This window comes from Corvus kubaryi, unplaced genomic scaffold (assembly GCF_017639235.1).
Source record: "Corvus kubaryi isolate FWS band 111438036 unplaced genomic scaffold, C.kubaryi_AGA036_p1.0 split2-37374, whole genome shotgun sequence".
NCBI classification, from domain to species: domain Eukaryota; kingdom Metazoa; phylum Chordata; class Aves; order Passeriformes; family Corvidae; genus Corvus; species Corvus kubaryi.
In genome coordinates, this window is record NW_024582082.1 from 4,972,173 (window position 1) to 4,991,859 (window position 19,687).

The 19,687-nt window shown below is 40.8% G+C and overlaps 1 protein-coding gene across 3 annotated transcripts in view; it reads right to left on the minus strand.

Annotated features, from left to right (window-relative positions):
- SMAD5 (SMAD family member 5) overlaps window positions 1-19,199 on the minus strand; it is a 30,549-nt gene extending 11,350 nt beyond the window's left edge. Inside the window, exons 1-2 of one of the 3 annotated variants that reach the window (XM_042014551.1) lie at window positions 19,118-19,199; window positions 605-1,135 (exon numbers count right to left, since the gene is read on the minus strand). In XM_042014551.1, coding sequence (XP_041870485.1) covers window positions 605-1,007 — 403 coding nt within the window. In that variant the 5' untranslated portion in view covers window positions 1,008-1,135; window positions 19,118-19,199. Of the gene's footprint in view, window positions 1-604; window positions 1,219-10,731; window positions 10,856-19,117 lie in introns of those variants that run through there. The other 2 variants (XM_042014549.1, XM_042014550.1) reach the window with 2 other exon arrangements.
- Between the last annotated feature and the right edge of the window lie 488 nt (window positions 19,200-19,687).

Below are 19,687 nucleotides of genomic sequence, written 5' to 3' on the forward strand. Positions count from 1 at the left end.
CCCAATCCCCCTCACTTTTTCCCACGGCAGCACACTTTACCAGCAGGCTCATTACCTGACACACATCTGACACATACCTTGCTCTAACTGATCAAGTCTCTTGGTTCCATTAATCTTTGCTGTCTCCTAACTGGAAGTCATGTGGGGAACTCTATCATCCTAGAATTTTATTCATTTTATTTTTTCTCTATCTCCTCAATTCATGTCACACATTGATTAAGTAGCAAGCCCCTGAAAGGCGGCTACCAACCTCCTTGCAAGGACTGAGATTTTGAAACAAGTTTCTCAAAGAAACTGAAAGAACACATCACTGCTTTCTATTTTACGAAAAATTAGAACTTTGCTACTAACTTTAAGGGCAGCAGACTTAAGAGGTCTGTGGGAAAAAGGTGATTAATCCCAAAGAAAACAGCTGGTACCAAATGGACAACACACCTCCCCCAAACCCCACCAGTAATGTACACTTTGAACATTCCTCTCCCAAACTGCTCATACACCACTTTTAATTGGCTGTAGAGTACCAGAGGAGGAGGAGAATGGAGTGAATAGTAAGTGGTTGCTAAAGATTCTGTTCAGTTTTTAGGACAGTAACTTTCAAACATACCTGGGCTCTCCACCCTCTTGTAGTGGTATGGATTAATGCAGACTTCCTTTTGTTTGGATCCAAAAGGAAATTCACAAATATCCAATGGCTTCAGCTCATGATGGCTTTGTAGATCCGGCCAGCGCCACACGCGACAGTAAATCACATGGGGAAGGCCTTTTCTGTGAGAAACCTGGAGCCGTCCATCTAAAGAGCGAGGAATAGTAACGCACTTGCTGGGCTGTCCTGGACTGCTCAAGGCTTTCTCCAGTTCTTCCATAGCACCTTTTTTCTTTTTCAGCTTTTTTACCAAGGCATCAACAGCTTTTTCTGCCCATTTTTCCTCTTCATCTCCTTGTTTCCAGCCCAAGAGACGCTTTACAGCTGGGCTAGTAAAGGAGAACAAACTGGCCATTGACGTCATTTGACACAAGTCTTCAAAAAGTTTGTTGGGTTTTGCCTGCAGGGTTTTTTTTGTTTATTTGGTTTTTTCCAAGTAAGTGTCAGTGTATACCCAAAGCAGTTATTGCAACTGATGAGCTGTATTATTTCCTGGAGGATGACAAAGGAACATAGAGATGGTCAGTGATGAAGTCTTCACATCAAAAATGATGATCGATGCCTCCAATTTAGTTCTAGTAAAAAGGTAATTTAACAAGGAATTAGCAAACAAGCAAAGGCTGTGGTAAAACAAAAAGGCAGATATTAAAAGACTTACTGTTTCAACCCTAGCATTGCATCTGATTTTGTTTCAAAACAAAATCCCAGAAGTACTATGACCTCACCCCAAAAAAGTGATTAGTCCTCAAAGCTTGCACTACTGATTAGTGGGAAAAGGGACCATTAAGGGATGATAGGGACAGCACAGTTCCCGTTAATATTCCTTAAACTGACGACTTTCGCTCAGAAGACAGGCTTGAGGAATATGCTTTAAAACTAATAATATATCCCTGTCATGGTGCTGCATTAGCAGACTAAACTTGCCATGAAGAAACAGGGAACAGGCAGAGTGGAAACACCAGTTCCAAAGCCAGTAGTGCACGGAAATACTCAGCTTCTCAAATGGATCCTTATTTCCAAAAATGAAAAATTCCTAAAGCATCTGCTTTTTCTAGAGCTCTAATTAGTTACCCCATGTTTTCGAGAGTATTAAAAAAAAATTAGGAAGAAACTGTAGATAAAGAAAACAAAGCACAGTTAAAAGAAAAACCCAATACAAAGCACAAACTAAACCTTCTCCAACTACTCAGAAAGATGGTCAACCTTTTTTTAGCTGTAGCTAATTTTATGCTGCACTTCCTTGTATCTTTTAAGAATATCTGAAGTGCTGGATATTTTTAGCCTTGGCAAAAAAAAAAAAACCCTGTTTTCTTCTCCCCAGAAAAAAGAAGGGGGGAAAAGACATGGTGGAGTAAGCACTAGAAATGTGACCTTTACTACAAACTGTCTCAGAAAGGAGAGGAGCAGAACAACTCCCTCATGAATGGTGTTTTACCACTCACCAGCCCTAATGCAAATCCTCCCCCCAGCAATTTAAGGAGTACCGATGACAAGAGGAAATGATGTGCTGTGGCAACGAACTGATAAGAACTTGTAAAATCCCTTGTGAATACTAAATAAGCAAGTATAGACAATGAGCAGCTGGCAAAAAGCAAGAGCAGAGCTAAGAGAAAGGATGTCAATAACAAAAGATGCTTCCTCTTTTGCTACAGAGACTGCCAAACAACATTGTCTCTCCACTTTTGATAAACCACGGTGAATTAGAACACCTACCCTAGCCCAAGACACCAAATCTGCACATAAGAGAAAAAAAGGGGGGGGTGGGGGGGAGGAAGCAAGATGTTAAATATCTCTGTGCTGGTTCTCTTAGATTGCTACCTTTAATCAAGATCTTTTTTTCTCCCATCTTTGATAAACTAAAAGTCATCTGATAAGGCTTTTTAAGTGTCTGGGCACATTTACAGGCTCACTCAGGCACTTGGACAGATACTTTTATGTAACAGAACCGGGTACTAAGTACCATCAACCAAAGCTACAGCAAACATCCCTAGGCAAGGCATTTATGTCCTGCATGGAACCATCCTACATTTTCTACTGTGGCGTTAGAGGGTGAGGAAAGCAGGGAACAAACCCAAGGACACTTGGTGTTCCTTTACAGGAAAAAATCCATTCATTTCACACAGTAGCTTAATCCCATTGGTACCTCTTTGATTATTCAGCTTTGTTTCAGTAATATAAAAAAAAAAAATCGGAAAAGTAAAACAAACAGAAAAACTGTTTGAAGGTCTTTCTTTCTAGAGCTCTCATAAAAAATATGGAAAAAAAGAAATTAAGAGAATAGAAGTCTTCCACTGCTTCAGCCACTCCCTAGAAGGTACTGAGAAAAAACTAAAGAAAAAAACTCAAATAATTACATATCACCTTTTTTTTTTCAGAAATATCACCATGTCTGCACTTTAAGACTAATTTAGTTCCCTAGGACTATTACACATGAGAACCTTTGCACCCTTCAAAGTAACAGGAAATACATAAAGGGAGATAAACTTGGCCAGGAACTCAGACTGAATTTTTTCTTTTACTGAGGAAAAAAGTTTACTGTTTTAAAAAGTAAAAGCTGTTTATAGTTGCAGCTAACTTACTTTCAAGCCTTGCATACATTCAATAGCTGCAAGATCAGCAACTGCTCACACCCCTAGAAAAGGAAATGAACCCACCTAGAATCTCAGACCAGAAGACAATTAAAACGTTCTATTTTTGTTTCTCAGCTGTGCTTTCAAAGAACCTTAAGCATCATCGAGGCAGAAGATGCCCTGGAAATTCCTCTAGTTAAGCTGAGCTCAAAGGAGATCTTCAGAAATGTCCCCTCATCTATCCCATTACAGGAGCCCCATCCATATTAAGAAACAAAATTTAAAGATCTACAATTCTATGCTATGATCATGTAAAATTTTATTTTGTTTTTTAGTATTTTGAACATAATGCACCCATACTAGGGAAGATATTTTATTGGTTTTATATAACTTCAACATCATTTACCTGCAAGTATGCTCATGGAATAAACAAGCTCACTAAAAGAAAAGGAAGTTGGAACAGTTCTACTAAGAAGATATTTTGCAGTAACTAGTATTTGTAGGGAAAGCGTCAAGGGAATTATGATAAATTACTGTCCTATAAACTCTCATTTTAGAACTAATCTGCTTGGAGTAATGCAACACTAAAAACTTCATATTTGTCTGAGGGCCCATGAACAAAAGCAAAGCCTGGTAAAACAGGTATTTTAGAAGCATCAGAACACATCTGATCAAAACTGCTTCAACGTCTTCAAAAAAAGTTTCCACGTACATGCTTGTAACTAAAACCACTGAAAAATGAGACTGTTGAAGTTTAAAACCTTAATACCATTTACTGTAACTCCATTCTGGCCACCCATGAGGCTTTCAAGACTCTTCAGTAGAAGTGTATTTTAACCTGTTCAAAAAAACCAAGGGCAAGAAAGAAACTACAACAAAATACTAATAGGCTTTGAGAAGTACAAATGACATTGAATTTATCTCATTACATACCTTCCAGAAGTTCATTTTGGAAGGCAAAACACTGAAGGTTTACAGCTTTTGCCTTTTCCTAAGAAAACAAGGTAGAATTAAAAAGCTTCATGAATCATGAGCTCGCTTCGTGAGCTATTTAAGACCACAAAGGAGTAGGTTCAGGTATTTATGTAGAAACCAAACATTTCCATGTAGAAACTGTAATTCATGTAGGGTTTTTAGATTTCTGAATGTGTGGCATAAACCGCATTTAGAACATTTACTTGCATTTGCTGTAATTTCAACATCTAATTTGCAAAAGGTTTCTAAGTAATCATGACATCTGCCAGGAACAGCTTCCCCAGATCATCTGTACTTACAATCAATTTCTTCTGAGGCTTAAAAGCACAAGTTATGAGCTGTGATTGCAGTACCACAGAGCATCACTGAGCTTTGAATACAAAAACAAATGCTTTAAAGAGTCACATTTTCATTCAGTGGTGCACAAATTACTCGTATTGCTGCACCTCTAGACACAGCTGGTAACAACTTTCATGGGGAAAAAAAGCTTACTTAAATTTCCTTAAGAGGCAGAGGGTCTATTATGCATTACCTTCTTTTATTAAATAATTTTTCAGGTGAGCTACAAGAGAAAAATCAACTGAAAACCATGCTATTACATAAAAAAAAAACAGTTACAAACACTCTTTAAGGAGTGAGTGTAATGAATTACATGGAGTAGCATGAGGGGGCTTTTAATGGGCAAGTATAAAAGGAAGTAGTCACTGTATCAAAATTAGACTTTGGGGCATGCATTATTTATATTTTTAAAGTTCTTGTTAATGACTACAGCAAATGGAAGGAAACTAGCTGGGTGAACAGGTCCATTGTTTGAATCCCCTCCGTAATACTTCATCCAGCCAGACAGATATAAACACAGTCGGCCAACAGCAGAACTTACATTTCATTTAAGAAGATGGAAGAAATCTACCACCTTCCATCTGCCATCACAAATACTGAGCAACTTAACTTCCTTTTAGCAGTTCTTGTGAAATTTTCTTAGCCTACTGCCTTAAACTGGCAAGTTCAGTAGGTTCATTTCATGCCATACCAAGGAATCTCCTGGCTAAAAGGCCCTGAGCAAGAGTCACTGCAGAATAGAAAATGTAACATTACATATGGTGTATCCATTTTCATGAGATGCATTTTGTATGTAACGTGTTCTCTCACTGATTCCAAACTAATTTTCCACCTGCAAAATCTAGGTTTGAAGTACCATTAACTCAGCAAACCATCATCCCAAGCAGCAGGGCAATGAATGATGCTTTCACAAGCACAAGAATAAAATGGGTAAAATCATTTTAAAATGGGAAAAGCAATGTCCCTCATCCTTTCCTATTGCCAGTATTAAGCCTGGGTTCAAATGTACAAGGACTACTCTCTTCCCACTAATTTACTTCTTCACAAATTCAGGAAGCCTCCTGTAGCATCATACCCAATCTGAAACAAGAAACTTCACTGCTGATGATTAGAAGCTGTTTTGAGACTCAACTTCATACAATAAACAAAGCACCACTTATAACCAGCAGCACAACTGGGAGTTCATTAGAGCTGGTGCAGATCTGCAGTTAAAGCTGTTCTGCAGTCAGCTCTTGTGCTTAACTTTATTGCCCTTCAGACTCAGAAATGCTCAGGTTTTTTGACTCCATACACACATTAACATACATACTCATACAGAAAGCTCAGAAACTCTACTGCAGTATATTACAGTCTATTATGCTATTTACACAGATCAATACTTTCTTTAAAACTACAACCTCACGCATCAATTTCACCTGGTTTTATTGAAATCCTTCTTTCCTTATAAATTTCCTGACAGGAACTGTGCAGGATTGTGCTTGGGTTTTATTATCATTTTCCCAAGTCTACAGCTTACATTGCAGCCCAGCATTCAGTCCTATGCAATGGCACACTTTAGTCTTTTCTTGAGAATACAGGAGAAATGTTAGCTCCACAATTTCTTCGTACGCATCAAGCATAAACAAAATCCTAAGATGACACAGTGGTTAAAAAAGTTGTCTAATAAACTTGGAAGGGCCTGCATGCTGCAGACCACCGCCACAGCCTCTCCACGGAAAGGATTTTTCTTCAACCACCCTGTGCAACATCTCACACAAAGAATACCACCAATGAAAAAACTTCTTTTGCCCTTTTTCCCTTAAGTAAAGGATGAAAGAGATTTTATAAAGGATATCAAAAAGGAACTTGTGGTATTTTCATCAGAACTGGGCTTGCATTACAAATGTACATCCAGTTGACCAAAATCTATGGCAAGTGCTTTCAGACTAGCACTAGACTTCTTGCTTCAAACATGCCTTGCAAGGCAATATAATCTAACTGATAATATATGTAAACAAGAACAGAAAAGAACTGTCTGGTATCTTTAAAACTTTTACTAACCATGACTGTCCTCTGAACAGAAAAACCTACTGACAATTGCAGACAGGGCTTTCTCACACAATACTTTTGCTTTTAATTTCCCATCTGTACACCATCTAACACAGCTTAAAAAAATGCCGAAGCATTTAGCTCTGTCAGCTGAGAAGTATTTAACCAGCACTCTCTTACAAGAAACCTAACAAACTCTGAGGCCAAGCACAAGCAGCAAGTAATACAATGTACATGGAAGATACAGCTCAGATAGCAAAGTGACGCTTTTGTTTCTTCTTAAAGTTTTTTCAAAAACTACTGTCAAAAAATAATACCAGTGATAATGATTTATATCACAAAAGAGGTCCAGACAAAGAGATACCTAAGATCACTAAGAGAGCTCCACTGCACTTCCAAAGCACCCTCACTTCCATCTGATGCCAACAAAAGCCCAGAAAAATTATAATCAAAGAACAGTTCTGAATTTGTTTTGCATCATGGTAAAACTTAAGTTTAAGTGTGATACAGGGGAAGGGAGAGGGAGGGAGAAAACACAAAAACTTGCCATGCCTAAAAAAGTCCTAACTATTTCTTAAAGCATCCACATTTACAACAAAAAAACATCCAATGCTCCCATGGCCTTGGTCTCTGCAGCTGCTCTAATTACTGAGCAATCAGCTTTTGTAGAAATTCTCAAAATTATAAATTCCATCTTAGAACCAAAACCTGTCTCCCTTAAGTGTTTTCTCAGAAGTGTCCATTTTCTCACACTTCTATTTCAGCTAACTGGCACTTTCCAACAGAAGCGTTATGCTGGAAAATGCCACCATCAACAGTAGTCAGCCCTGAAACTGCCTCCTGTTTTTAAGGTTATTTAAGATCTACCCCAACCAAAGCAGATAACTACAATGTAGAATCCATTCCTAATTAAAATTCCAGAGAAAAGCACTGCTGCATTTCACTAAACATGAAAACAAAGGCCTATGCCTCCACTGGTAGGTTGGTGGATGTGGACAAGCAAGTGGGTGATTAGGAATGACCTCAGTACTACACTTGGGAGACAAAAATGGGAAAATAAAGGGCATCTTGTACTTTTCACAAACCCCAAAGTATGCTAAAAAATTAACAAGCTGGACAAAGCCTTCCAGAAATTTAGATGTTCATGTGCAAGACCTTCATTAAAGATTCTAAATACTATGAGTTGGCAACAAAAAGTATAACCTGGAAAACAGGACACTCAAAAAGCTTTAAAGGAAGAAGAAAAATAAAGATGTGTGTGTGTGTATACACTTCCACTCCAACTGAATTGCATTAAGCCTGTGACAAGTTTACAAAAGCTACAGGATTGGAGGGAACACTGACAATACTAATTCAGCAAGCTTTTTTTTCCCCTTGCACAGAGTGAATGAATGGCAAAGTATTCTAAATTTGTCAGTTTGTGACATCCACTGACCCAGAATTCAGAGACACTACTTCATAGTTGGTGTATCAGTAGCAGGGACTCTGACAAAGATCCTCTGTCAAGGATGACAGTGCTGGCAGGCTCAACCTTGGTGGTAGGTCAGTAGGGATACAGACTTGGCAAGCAGCGTCCTGCACCTTGCCAACCCACGCTGGTCAAGCGCGCTCAAGTGCCAGCCAAACTTTTCTACGTGGTCACAGGAACATGGCGAAAAAGGCTTCCAGAAAGCAGTGCAGGAACTTGCACTGTGACTAATGATAACGGCCAAAGCATTAAATTACTGTTCAACTTGCTTTTAATGAGCTGTTTATTGTTAGCCATGAAGATATCTCAAGTGCACTCAGCTCACACAAGAACAAATCTTCTCATTTTGAGCACGAGCTCCTTACCTGTTTTCTAAAAAAAAGTCGTGTAAAGACCTTTAAAGAAACATTAACAGATTAAAAGTCATTCCACCAGATCTAACACAGACATTTGAGGAAACTTATACTTTAATTTAAAAAAAACAAACATTAAAATAATCAACAAGGCCTTAACTAGAGGGAAAGGAAGACACAGGGACTTGCACAGAATTGCCACAGAAGTACTTCTGCAGGTATGTAATTCAGCCAAGAGCAATAAGAGTTCCTAGCATTTTCTTAAGACATCTATAAAGAAAATACGGCAGTTTTCTGCAATTTAAAGTGTCCTCCAAAGTGTTAAAGATCACAACATAATTTGCAAAAAACATTCAAATAAACCCAAAAGGTTCCTTAATTGAGCATGAGCATTCCATCTTGGGAAACAATTTTTTCCAGCTCAAATAATATTCTGTGATGATAAAAACTCTGCACAGTTCACCCACTCCAGGTGCAAGAATAAAAATCTGACTTCCTAACAAGTATGAAATAGTATAGGGTCAACAATTACAGTTCCTTCAAGTTCCATCAGAGGTTAAAACTCCAAAGCTCAAAAAAAAAACCAAAAAACAACCCCACCCACCACAGCTGTACACAGCAGCACACCCTGTTGTGATCTTTTGTCATCAAGAGGAGAAAGAAATGCTGAGGAAGCCTCTCTTCCTTCTTTTCCATTTCTCAGTCCCATCATGATTGTCCATCTGGGCTTCCACTAGGAAAGTCCTCTTCAGAAAAAGAGAAAATTCCTATCTCAAATGTATGTCCTCCACGTTTGAAAGGAAAAGAAAAAAACAGGTATCCCAGTGAACACATGGTTTGTTGGGGTTTTGTTTTGCAGAAAGAAGTGGCATTAAGCACTTGGCAGCAATTTCAAGGCCAAGTGAACAAAATTTCAATATCAGAGGTAAGAGTAAACTACTATCAAACGGTAGGGATTAAGACATTAAATCCAACACAGACAAGGCACTCTCAAAAGTTACAACACACTAATTGTGAAACATCTTCAATTAAGTTATTTGCTGCTTCTATTAACTTCCACTACCACTAGCTGCCAACTTCATAAAGCATTACAGGTTTTGATGAGCACAGGCACATGACTGCAAGTGTTTGCACCTTTTTCTTTACTCCAATCAAACTGTGATTCCTCAGAATACCAGGAGGATATTCTGTGCAGAACTTCTGTAACTGACACATGAAATGAACAACGCTCATTTCAGTTTTCAGTATTTTAAAGCCACCCATGGAAGGTTAATTATCTGAAACTAATAAAAGAATGAAAACCAGCAAGAGATTTCATCTAAAACCATCATATACTGACAATCTAATTTCCCATGACAGACGAAACTTTGCTGATCCAAATTTTGACAGTTAATCCTTGGAGGTTTTGTTAAAGCAGCGAGTCCAAGTGATTCACTGCACGGAATTTCTAAATCCTTACCTATTCTACCAAAAGATTCAACAACTATTACTGAACCTATTCAATAATATAGTCAACACTACTACTGAATCAGTTCTTCCCTATCTCATTTTCCTGTGAAACACCATTCAATTACCTTAAGGTCACATCAGAAACCCCACAACTGGAACAGAGCACAGATCACTTGATTTCCAGTCTTGTGCTTTTAACCGCAAGAGCGTATTTCCTCTATTAAATTTACAACCCGCAGAAGACAAAAATTTGCCGTTCTAAATCACCGAAGCTGTGCATCTGTTGTCAGGCAGCTGTCAGGGCTGGGCGCACGCGAGAAAGGCCAGGGTGGACAAGTGTGTGTTTGTGAGAGCTGTGTGTGTATGAGCCCTCACATCGCCTCCCGCCTCTTTACCAGCGGCTGCAAACGTGCGGGTTTGTTGCTCTCCCCTCGCTCGGCCAGGCCTGACTACAGCTAAGAGAGTCCTCGTCTTAAAAAAAAACAAAAATAAAAAAACCAACCAAACAAACAAAAAAAATACCCAAAAAAACCCACACCAAAAAAACCCCACCAAAACAAAAAACCCCAAACAACAAAAAATAAGAGACACTCCCTCGAGCCTCTGCTGAGCACTGGGATGTTCGCTCCTGTACCGGCACCACGCGTGTCCGAGCAGCCCCGCGGGCGGCCCCGCGCTCCCCTCTCCCTCCCGGGGCTGCTCCTTCCCCCACAGGCCGCTCCCCGTCCCCTCCCGCCCCGCCAGGACCACCGTGTCACTGCGGGCCCGCTCGAGGCCTCGGCCCCGCTTCCCAAAGGGCCCGTCCCGCCTGCCCCCCCACACCCACCGCCGCCCGGAACCCGACTCGCAGCGCCGCGACCCCGCGGCCCGCAACCTCCCCCGCCCCATCCCACCGCCCCGACCCACCCGGCGCGGAGCAGGCGGCCTCCCCAGGGCGGGTGTCCGTGAGGCGCCGGCTGGGCCGCGGCCGCCGCTGCTGCTGCTGCAGCGAAACTTTGCCGGGGGGAGCGGCGGGACGGGAGCGGCGGCGGCGGGGCCGGCGGGGCCAGCGCCGGGGCCCGGATGTGCGCGAGGGGCGGGGCCGCGCGCGCGCCGCGGCGGGAGGAAGCGGGAAAAGGGCCGGGCCGGGCCGGGCTCCGGGTGCCGTGTGGGAAGGGGCCCTGTGAGGAATGGGCCCCGCGCTGTGAAAGGGAGCGAAATAAATGCAAATAATAAATCAACAAATAAGTGTGCAGGGTTCGGTGTCCAGAAAGTAACGTACCACATAACGGAGGAATGGAAAAGGCCCCGAAGGTCCCGCTGCGTTGGCGGGCGCTGCTGGGGCCGAGGGCCGGTGCTCTCCCCCAGTACCGTGTGCTGCTGCCGTACCTAGCGGCTGACACCGGCCCTGCGCATGGGGGCTGTTTTCACAGAATCACGGAATCAGTTAAGTTGGATAGACCTGGGAGGTCACCGACCCCAACCTATGACCGAACACCACGGTGTCAACCAGACCATGGCACTGAGTGACACGTTCAGTCTTTCCTTGAACACCTCCGGGGCAGTGGCTCCGCCACCTCCCTGGGCAGCCCCTTCCAATGTCTGAGCACCGTTTCTGTGAAGAAATTCCTCCTGATGCCCAACCTGAACCTGCCCCGGTGCAGCTTAAGACTATGTCCTCTTGTCTTGTCACTTACTGCCCGGGAGCAGAGCCTGACTCCCACCTGGCTACAACCTACTTTCAGGGAGTTGTAGAGAGCGGGATGGTCCCCCCTGAGCTTCCTCATCTCTTATGGGATGGGTGTTATCCACAATGTGTTGGGGCTGTTGAGGTCCTTCAAGGGGCTGCATTTCTGAGTAAGTTGCTAAAATACACAGTAAAGCTTCAAGAAAATGTGTCAGGAGTGTTATGGATGGCTCTAGAAAGGATTGCACAGATGAGGATTTTCCTACTGTGTATAATGGAACACTATGGGACAGAACTCTTACTGTCCTCATCATGTAACATGGAAGTCACTGTTTCCTCAAAGCTACTTTTGAATTGCACAGAAGAAAGTTTCAGAGAGGCACCGGGCCAAAACCACACCCAACATGCCACAGCAGTGCCTGCCCTTGGTTAAGCATACTGCAGGCACAAGTGTTTCTTGTCATTTTTAACTGAGTGAATTATTAGATATGAGGGTATATTAAAGAAGAATTGGATTCCACACCATGACTTGATGTAAGAAGGTTTTCATTTTTTAAATTGCTCTTAATACACAAATGACTTTTGGAACTCCAAACACCTCAATTTCCACTAAAGCTAAAGAATGTGCTTTCTTCCACTGAAATCAGTTATAAAAATTAGTTGTCCATGCAAAATCCTCTCATGGTGGGGAAGGACTGGCCAGGCCTTGTTTGCCTTACAAGAGATGAGGTGCCATAGAGCAACACATGCAAGGCTGACCCATGCTCAGCTCTGCTCTTCAGGACCAGGTGGAACCACTCACCACAAACTATTGTTGAGGTCTGAACTCTGATGCCTTTGAAAAATTTAACTCTATATGGGCAACAGGAACATCCACAATTAGAGGAAAGTATTTCACACTTCAGCTCACAAAGTGATTTTAAGAGGAAACTTTTCCTACAGGACAATTACTTTGTAACTCAAAGGCTGCTTTCCTCAGAGGAGGCTGATCATGGCTGGCTTCAGACACACTACTGAACTAAGCTAAATCCTACTCTTGTAACTACAGAAATTCCTACAGGAAAGTTTCTCCCTCTGGCCAAAAAAAATTGTGTAGGAACAGATATGTGGGGCAAACCCATCATTTGTACATAAATTTGTATCTCTGTTGTAGAATATGTAACTACACCAGATTTTCTAACTTGCCACAGCTAGAAATCCTGGCATGCCAATTTTATCTGGCACGCCAACTGAATCTTGCTATTGGATTCCTTTTGGAAAAAAAATAGAAGCATGCAAATGTAATGAAAAGTGATTTTCTATATATCTATTTACATATATATATATATTATATGTTATATACATTAAGCTAAAAAGAAGCCACATTTGAAACCCTATCTTTTATTTGTGTAACTTAAAGGTAAAACATCTACCAAAAAGAAAAAAAAAATCAAGAAAAGGCAACATAAAATTGATAGATATAGGGAAAAATATCAAATGAGCCAAGCCGAAATTTCAATTTCAAGTATATTTGAGCTTTAAAGAAATTTTCTTCTGGTTCAAAACTGCATGGCTCTTGATTATTTTGAATGTAAACAGAAGTTCTTAAGAAGTCAATTAATAGCCCAGCAGGATATCTCTACTAAAGTTCATGGCAGTGGTGAAGGAGCAAGGCTTTGGTGTAATTTAGTCCCAGAACTGAGCTAACCTTTGGGGACTCCTCCATATCTCTGCACCAGCAATTGTTCTGCTTTGTCCCAGAAGTCCAAAATATGGGACAAAAAAACCTCACAATAACTGTTGGCCTTTTTCCAAGTCTTTTGTGTAACTTAATTAATAAACCAAGTAACAAACAACAAATTGGCAGCAGGCATTTTAGGTGTTCATGTGCCAACCATCCTGTCTCTAGAAAACAAAATGTTCTCCTCTGCTGAGGAGTTACAAAACAGTTGTATACTGCTGGGTGAATCTGTACTGAGGAACACTGTATCACAGAGCTCCAATGCACTTCCTGCTGCGGAGCTTTCAGAGTTCCAATGATGATGAAAGCTGAAGGTGTGCATGCAAGAGCATGGGAAGACAAGGAAAACTGTAAGATTTTCAAACCTAAGTTTTCCTAAACATTCTCGATTTAAAACTACAGGCAATTGCAGCACACCCTCCTCAGAAAACAGTCATTCTTAAGCACAATGCTGAGACTGTTTTGGAGTGTGGTAGCAAGGAATGTGATAATTCGGCTGAAAAGTAGGTTTCCTTTTTTTTTCCATGCCATTTTGTCATAGACTAATGTTGAATGGGCAAACCCCAAATGTCTGAAGTCAAATTATCTCTTTGTAGTCAATGAAACCGATAAAATACAAAATAATTGACATTGACTATCTGATGATTCAGGTCTGTGTGCCCTTAAGGTCACAGGAAAATTAACACCACTTTCAGCACTGCCTATTCATACATGGTCTCCATCATTTGGATCTCTAGTGACACAGTCCAGTGGATCCACTCTAGTAACATATCAAGTTCAATAAAAGAACAACAAAGAGACTCAAAGCACCCTGAACACATTTTCCAGAAATCATGTGATTTCACAAATTCCTGAATTTTACAACTCATGGAACCATCAATCTTATTTTATCATTGTCAAACCCAGATTTTCCAGCGGACATGCCGCTGTGTTAATCTAAGGAAAAAGGACTAGCTAACCTTCCCCTTACCTGAATGTTTTAATTATTGAATTATGTTAGATTCTGCAGAGACAACTGCACATGTTTAGACTTTGGGGCCTGCCTTGTAAAGTCAGTTGAAGTACAACTACTTGTTTGATATTCCTTTGTGCACGAGCTAATGGCAATGAGGGCAGAAAAACACCTTCCCAGAAAGCTGAGTTACTGTAGGTGTTTATGTCAGAGTGAAAAATAACCTCAAAGTCTGATCAAAGTGCAAAACAACCAACAGAAGAACTACCTAAAGCTATCAGACTTAGTTGAGAAGTGTGAAGTTCAAGAACTATCTTAAATTCCATTAGTTTTATTTTACTCCCCAGATTTTGAATACAATTCCTATATTTCTTAATGAAATTTTTATTTGGTTAGAAGTGAATTAGTATGAAAATCAAATAGATTGAATTATAAAGAAATAGTCTTGAAAAAAAGTTGCTTTATTATGAAACTTTGGCCTTCCTGTAACTTCTAAAATGGCTGTATTGTTCAATTTAATTCTCTATCAACTTTCTAAATTGCTGGGGGAAGAAGGGGGAATGTTGTTTAAAAAAGAAAAATAAATATACATAAACAGTTGCCATGTCTCTACCCACATTAAGCATTTGCAAAGCCACTTTATGTTAAAAAAATCCTGTAGTGTGAAAGATGGCTTGGATATTTAAACCAAATCTAGCTTAACAACAGAATTGGGGGAAGTGGATAGGATAGCTCAAGAAAGTTCCACTCTCACAGCTGTCAGCTGAGAAGAAATGGGGGAAGGGGGAAATGCTGAGAAAGGAATTTATGGGGTTTTTTGGCAGTGAAGAGAGGAACATGCCATCCCTGTTTGAAAAGTTTCAGGGTGGGAAGGGCTAAGGAGGGGCTAACATACTATACATACCTTTATGTATATTTTTGAGGCAGGAAAACAGTGTTGTGTTTAAGCAGAGTTCAGCAAGTGAAGAGGGAGGCGACATTCGCTCTGGCCATTTGGTTCTCTTAAATAAGCCCACAATTTACAGCAGGCTGAGAACAAGCACAGGAGGTGGCAAGAGGCTGCCTCACAAGAAGACAATACAAATGTTGTGTACCTTGCATCACATATGTAAGAAAATGGAAATAACATTTAGTGTCTGGAGGAAAGATATTAAAAGTGTTTATCTCCAAGGCCCTCAGAGGTGTAGGCTCCTGCAGTCACACTCACTGGCTCACAGCCTTTGAATTCCCAGAGCTAATTCTGAAATTAAGTACCCTGTTATTGTTACAGCCACACTTCTGGGTACCTTGCATGACAACTCACACAGAGAAAGGGAGAGAAGAATTAGTCTTGTTTCCTGAAGCTACAGGTAGAAGACATTAACATGAAATTGTAGACCAGGGGAGAGAGGGAAGGCAAGCCAAAGGTATTCTCCCCAGCAAGTTTAAAGCTGCAAACTTTTCTTCCTAGACTGGAAGAAGAAATGGGATGAGACATGTAGCTGAATAATGCTACATCTATGGGGATGTTAGAAACAAAGACATAATTATGTAAAAGTTTTGTAAGTTCTGCTCCATTCCACAGAATAAAATTGTGAATATACTAGGGATGGTATATCCAGTTCAACAGATCTGAGAGTCACTAAGGATGCAAAACTGCACATATAATTCAAGAAAAAAAAAGTCTGAAAAACATATAAAAAAGGCAACATCCTAAGAAAGGAAAAAGGACACTGCAGGAAGAGTAAGATGTGTATGAAGTAATGAGTAACAGAAGCATTTGCTTGAGAACTGTCACAAAGTCCACCTCAGAGTCGGAACCACCATCCATTGACACCTGTGGATAGAGTCCGGACAGGGCAGAGTCCTCCAATATCAGATCATCTTCTTGGAATAGGGTGAAAACCTTCCCAGAGAAATGGAAAAAATGTCCCAGCTGATTAACATGAAGTATTATAGTGCTCTCAGAGAGGAAATGATAAAGAAGATATTTTTAACCGGCTCAATTCCTTTGAATATTCCTCTGCTGTTGTTATTTTTGTGGACCATCCCCAGCTTGCCCTCACCATCGCATCAGCAGTACAGAAACATGCAGTGCCCTCACTCTTCTAAATCAGTGATTTTCAACTATTTCCAGAATATGACCTCGCATTACAAGAACACTTTCTGGAGTCTGACACCTGCTCCTAAGCTCAGAAAAAAGTTGGCCCCTGCCTCCTAAAAGCTGTCTGCAACTACCAGACCAATTTCCTACAGACAACAGAGAAGCTGGACCATGGAATTGGGATAGAATATGTAGAACAGAAAGAGAATGAATCCAACATCACAGTGAACTCCTTGCACATACCATAAGCCTGTGTTCACTATGAGCTTTCTTCTTTGATGAAAACTCAGCTCAAATTAGAAATGATCAAAATTGTGTCTTACTTCCCTAAAGGTTTACTCCCTTCCCCCCACCTGTTTACATCCCATACCATTAGCCAAACATGGAGATTCTGGGTGAATCCTTCAACATTATCTCCTGCATGGTCCCAGTTTTTCCTAGAGTTTTTCAGTGCCCAGCCCAAGCACTGCCATCCGAGCATGGTCCCTTTTGGTGGTCCCTGGCATTTGGGTGGGACGCATGCTTACTTCAGGATAGTGAGGAGATCTGACATGCAGCCTCACACTCAACATAATCATCTGCTGACACAGTCATGAGCTGGAAATCCATTTCTTGCAGCAATAGAAGGGACCAACATCCACAATAACTGTGCACTGAAAACTTGCATTTGTGGCTCCATGGCCAAAACCACAGGAAAACTATTTTTAGCACAATGGAGCTCTAAATAGTGGAAGCACTGAAATTTTAGCTCACATCATGGGCCAAATTCTTCTCCTGGTTACACCCACTCTATGGAGAAGCTTGAGTATAGTAAACAGAGACACTCTGAAACAGAATTTTTTTTTTTTTTTTTTAAGTGAAGTTTTTGCTTATGAGTAAAATAAGTATTTTAAACTTTGAATGAAGAAGGGCACGCATCCTCCAGCATTTCCTCTGGAAATAAATGAAAGGAGAAAGGAACAATTTGAAATAGAAGCTCTCTATTACTGTAACTGTATCTGTTATGATAAAGGTAATTCTACCCACTGTATATGTGTGAACCATACCCAGAGCTGACATCTCTCCATTCATTACACAGCCACTTTTGGCTTAGACCAGTGAAAAGAACACTGAGTTTATCTGTATCTTGAGAGAAGGTGACGCAGATGAGTGTAGCCTATGAGTAACAAATCAGGTTTTAATAGCTAGACCTACACTTAATTACTCACAAGCCAACTTTCTAACAGCTGTTTTATCACCTCAGGATTTCCCAACACAAAACAATTAGTGATGGCAGTGCAGAGCACTCAGGCTTTCTCATGTACGAACTGACAGGACCTGACTTTCTCCTTCTGGGTGTAATTCCAACGGAGTCACCAAGTTACAGGGTGCTGGGCCTTTATAACTTGCATTTAAATTTTGTGGCACACTCAGGGACACAATTTTTTTTTCCAGCCCCATGACCAAATAGTTGGGTTTAATAATTTCCTCTACCATATCAAGATCTGCATATACAAGCATAATAATGTCTATTGTAAATTAAAGTGCTTTTGGGCATAGTGTAGTACAGGTTTTGGACAGTGTGTTGCAAGCTATTTGCTTTCTCTTACCAAAATTTCCACAGAATTTTTTTTCCTTTTCCTTTTTTTTTTTTTCGGTTGGTTGGTTGGTTGGTTGGTTGGAGTTTTTCTTTTTTTTTTTAGGAGAAGAGGAAACTGGATCAGTTTCTAAAACAGAAATTTTTGGAAAAGCCATCAGATGAGAAAATCACAAAATAGTAATATAGTAATGATAATGTTATTTCTCATTCACTATCTTATTGTTGATGAGTTTTCTTGCATTCTTTAAGCACTGCCCTATGACATATGTTTTAAAAGGAAGTACAGGAAGGAAAATTAAAAGGCAAACTTAACACATATTCAATTTGGTTACATTTTTTATAATCTGAAACAAATTAGGATTATTGTTACTGTCTAAATACCTTCGTATGTAACACAGTAAAGGGCAAAAAATAAATTCATAAATGCTCCAGCTGCTTAGCTGGGCCCCGTGTAAGGCACTGCACTAAAATAGTCCACAACCGTAATTACAATTCGCCACATCTTGGGAATGACATTTAGGATTCTCGAGGCACTTTTAGGTAATTTTTAGACTCTGCGTCGAAGTTCAGCTGTCACAAAGTCAGTTTTATTTTGTAACAGATTTTATCCTTTGGAATGTTATGTTTGGAGTGAGCTGAAGATATGGAAAAATACATGCAATATCGTTTGCTTACCCGACTGAAATATAACTCCTCAAACAAAGCTGAAACTTTTTTTTCCCCCCCTAATGTTCCTATTCCAGCCTGTGCTTGTCTACAGCTATTTAGATTTGGAAGAGGGGGCGACGGGGGGAGGGGGGGGGGCAGGAGAAAAAACTCTCCCCTACTGCACTATTCTGACTCCATTAGTGCCGTCAACGAGAATTCCTGCTCTCTCTCCAGTAATTAAATAAATATTTAACATTGCGGGATTTAATTGGAATCCCAGAAGTTAACAATAGCCTCAGCTATCGGTGTCGCTATCTCAGGGGTTCTGTTTTCACAGGGGTATATTTAGATCTCGGCCGCATCGCCCACTTGCATTACGAACAGTACCACCCCCTCTCTTGAAAAAAAATTAAAAAAAAGGAAAAACGAAAAAAAAATCCCAATCAAACAAAAAACAAGAAGCTCGGTAAAATCTGGAAACTTTCATGAAGTGACGCCATCTCCGCGGACCTCCTTCCGTGCTGCACAACGTACTTCAAAGCGTAACGAAGGCAGTGGCCGGCAGGCTCGCGTAAAAAAAAAACCCCAAACAAAAACCCAACCACAACAACAAAAAAAGCAGTAAGGAATGAACACAGCATTACCTTCCAGCAACTACTGCCGCTCCAGTTTCTCACCCTTTATTTTGTCACTAGCTCCCTTCCAAGTGATCCCCATTCCCCCTCTCTCCCATGCCACGGCCGCGCCCGGGGAGGAGCCCTGCGGAGGGTCCCCAGCGCCCCGGGAGCAGGGACGGGCGGTGACACCCCCGAGCTGCCGGCAGAGAATCCACATCCCCCTTTAGAAACTTTCTGCAAAACTCGTGTGTCAGGTCTATTTTTGCTTCCTCCTTTCATCCTGTAATATCGCTCTTCGCTCCGATGCAACGCAGCCATCTTTTGTGCTGTGCCTTTCCTACAATCCCTGGATTTTGTGGTGTAAATCCTGGCTTTGCCAGAGCAGGCTGAGCCTTTTTGGTGATTAATTTATCTAGTTTGCAAAGAGGGAACAACTACAATCACGGGGTATTGAGTCTTTGCATTAAGTCTCTCTGCACAAAAAGAATACGCACAATCTGAGTTTGTAATGGATATAAATGTGTGTATGCATGTGTAATACCTATTAACAGATATGTATACACATATTTAAGGTATTCACATGCTGTGTCTATGCTC